Below are 3,568 nucleotides of genomic sequence, written 5' to 3' on the forward strand. Positions count from 1 at the left end.
CCTCCCTTAGACCGCAATCCCCTCTATAAAAAGCAACACTTCCCAACTATCAGCACCCTGCAAGCTGCTGAGGTCTCCATCCAACTTGTTCCTCTGGTGAAGCAGGTAAGTAACCAGGATTCCAGCTCCACTGATGGGTACTTAGAATTTCAATTGGAAAATTAAGGGATGGGCTATTAGGCAAAGAATTTCTGAATAGCAAGCTTCTTTACAATATAGATTTAGGAAACTTTGGTCTAAGTTTAATTTTATTGAGAAGGGAAATGAGGAAACAACTAGGATTATTTATAATACCTCCTTTCTTTGGGGTTATCTCCTTAAAGATCATGAGGACTCAATTACCCACTAGTTGCTTCCACATTATTGAGCTTTGTCTCTTCTGTCTCTTAGGTAACTATCAACCCCTAAATGTTAGTTCCGCAGAATGAGAACAGAATCCCAATCTGATAGTGGCTGTCCCCACTAGGCCTGTGGATGACTTTGCCTACTTTGTCCAGTTTCTCTGGCCTAGAAGTCTTGAGGGTTCAATTTAGTTGGAGTCAGGCCTGCCACGTAGATCTTGGGCCCATATCCCGACCTCTCCACCACCCATGCCTAACCCAGGGTGTAATGGGTGTGATCTGGAAAGGAAATAAGAAAGTGTGACATGGCACAATCAGGATCCCAATAGCTTCAAAACAGAGCTCAAAACATTATCGCTGGCACACACAGGGAGTTCCAAGTTGAAATGGACAGGTCCTGCATTCATTCAGGAATGGGAACAAGTGACATTAATTTTATTCCTAGTTTCACCACGCTCTTACTGCGTGACTTGAACAAGTTATTCAACTCTGGGTTGCTTCTTGATTACAAAAGGATGGAATCAGTCATGCATGATTAATTCTTACAAATAATTATATCTTTTTGTAGATGTAAGAAATTAATAATAATAAGAGGTGTCTTGTTTTTCCCCTCCCTTTCAGGTTAACTTAAATTTGCAAAAAGATGTCTAAACTGCTACAAAGCATTGTCTCTACCATCGAGACTTACTATCAATATGCTACCCAAGAAGAAGAGTGTAGCATGTTGAACAAAGCAGAGCTAAAAGAACTTTTGGAAAATGAGTTTCGTCAAATTCTGAAGGTAAAAACTCCATGCCTTGTCTAAAGACTATAGAAATTCCCTTTCATCTCATCCTGTCCCTTTGTAGGGTATGTCAAACTTCCTAAAGGACTGTCCTTGCCTGATGATAGAGATAAACCAGAGTAAACTCACCCCTATCAGTCAATTCCAACTCATAGCAACCCTATAGGACAGGGGGCTCCTTCCTCCTTTTTGTCTTCCTTTGGGTCATCGTGTCCACTGTTCATGTCTGAGATTTGGGTGCTGTAAGGCTTCTGAATTCAGGAAATTAGCATTGTGACTATAAATCACAAAATACAGTCACCACTAGCTTAAAAAGCCAGTTATAGATATATTTGAGAGCTTAGATATAGCTCTTGAGCTCAAGTTTCTTAATTCCAATTTCATACAGAGTATTTTTATTCCAATTCCTGTAGATGCCATAAATTCAGTGTGACAGATGTGAAGTTTATTGTCTTCTTCTCTAAATTTGCCCCTCTTCTGTTGCCTGAAGCAGAAAACTAGTGTCATTCTTGATTTCTTGCTTGTTAGCAAGCAGCACTACGCTCCAATCTCCACTTAACACACCAACAGTCTAGTTGAGAAATAGCCTATTTCTTTCCATAACTATTGGTAGTCCTCTCCTTCAGGTATCCTTCTGCTTCTAATCTCAGCATCACTTCCAGCTCAAAATCTTTCAATCACTCCCAACTGCCCATTTGATAAAATCCAAAAACCCTTATAATGGCATAAGGCATGATTTGGACCTCTTAAGAGACACTGAAAGAGAGATACCTTCTCTTTCCTCTACACCTTTGTTCATCTCATTCCCTCTACTTGGAACAATCTTGTGCCCCCTCTCCCTCCCTTCCTATCCCTTCATTTGCCTAAATACTAATGTATCCTTCAAAAATGGTCACTTCCTCTCTTAAGTCTTCCTTGAATGCCCTCTAATGGTGGTGCATCCTCTCTGAAGTGACAGAAACTTTATCACAGTAAGTTTCAATGTTAAGCTTATGTACCTGATCCACTAAATTTTAAGTTCCTTTTTAGCAAGAAGCAAGTTTAGACTGTTCATTGCTTTATCCACTGTACCTAGCACAATGCTAGGCAGCTAGTGAGTATACCATAAATCTTTGTTGAATACGTAAATGAATGAATAAGTGGAAGAATTGTGAAAACTGGACCAGTACAGAAAAGTCATGTGTAATTAATGAGGCAAATTATTATTTATAACTAGAAAATCATTTCCATTTGACCCATGTCATATCAAAAAAAGCAGTCCACTTTTTTTCAGATGTTCTAGTTATATCTCCTTCTTGGTGCATTATTAATTACACATTGCTTTGTGTTCAGTACATATTATCTTTCTGATTAGGATAATGCAGTGCAGTCCTAAAAGAGTGTGTGGTTTAGCTCCATCTAAGTAAACCAAGCATTTATATTTCTAGAGCCTTCATTTCATTAGTTAGCCAACTATGTCAGCCATACTGACAGAGCTGCCCTTTGTACCTTTTTCCTGTACAGAATCCAGATGATCCAGACACTGTAGATGTCATCATGCAAAGCCTGGATCGAGACCATAATAGGAAAGTGGATTTTACAGAGTTTCTTGTGATGATATTCAAGCTGGCTCAGGCTTGTAATAAAATCATTGGCAAAGATTATTGCCAAGCTTCAGGGTCAAATCAGAGAAACCATGGTTACCAGCACCAAGAGGAACAGAGAGAAACAGAAGAGGAGGGGAACGGTGAAGAATCATCATCCAGTCGTTCGAGTTGGAATTCCAAAGGCTCTAGCAGAAGTATTAGACACAAGGCTGGGTCCAGCTCCAGAAGAGTTGAGAATCAAGATGACTTCTCTAATTTTGAACACAGGCAAAGCCCTTGGGAAAAGATAGAGTCAAGCTCCAAGGGCAGTGGATTCGGCTCAGGGAGCTGTAGAGAGCAATATCATTGGTCAGATTCAAATGAGTCTACTGGCTGTGGGCAGCATAAGTTTAGTTCAGGTAGTTGTGGAGGACAAGACCATTGGTCAGACTCAAATGAGTCTACTGGCTGTGGGCAACACAGATTTTGCCCAAGTCAGCCTAGTCAAAAGGAATGGCCGAAGTCAAATTCTGGATCACAATCACAAAACTGTGAAGAACAAGGATATCATTCTAGTTCAAGTGAATCCTCCAGTTATAGAACGCATGGGTCAAATTCAGGACAATCCTCTAGTCAAAGAACACGAGGATCCAGTTCAATCAGTCACTCAGGGGGTTGGAAAAAAGAAACACATGGATCGGGCTCAGGCCAGTCATCAAGCTGGGGCCAGCAAGGATCGAGCTCAGGTCAGTGTTCTAGCTATGGTCCATATGGGTCTGGTTCAGGGCAGTCTTCAAGCCACAGCCAGCATGGCTCTGGTTCAGGACACTCATTTGGCTATGGTCAACAAGGATCGGTCTCTGGTCAGTCTTCTAGTC

General features: G+C 40.9%; 1 protein-coding gene across 1 annotated transcript in view; it reads left to right on the top strand.

Annotated features, from left to right (window-relative positions):
- Positions 1 to 981: 981 nt before the first annotated feature.
- The window catches only part of LOC123522334 (hornerin-like), a 7,448-nt gene continuing 4,861 nt past the window's right edge, over positions 982 to 3,568 (top strand). Inside the window, exons 1-2 of the mRNA XM_045295676.1 lie at positions 982 to 1,122; positions 2,629 to 3,436. Coding sequence (XP_045151611.1) covers positions 985 to 1,122; positions 2,629 to 3,436 — 946 coding nt within the window. The 5' untranslated portion in view covers positions 982 to 984. The remainder of the gene's footprint in view (positions 1,123 to 2,628; positions 3,437 to 3,568) is intronic.

The sequence above is a fragment of the Echinops telfairi genome, unplaced genomic scaffold (assembly GCF_000313985.2).
Source record: "Echinops telfairi isolate 266 unplaced genomic scaffold, ASM31398v2 ScPeMD7_5805;HRSCAF=6673, whole genome shotgun sequence".
NCBI classification, from domain to species: domain Eukaryota; kingdom Metazoa; phylum Chordata; class Mammalia; order Afrosoricida; family Tenrecidae; genus Echinops; species Echinops telfairi.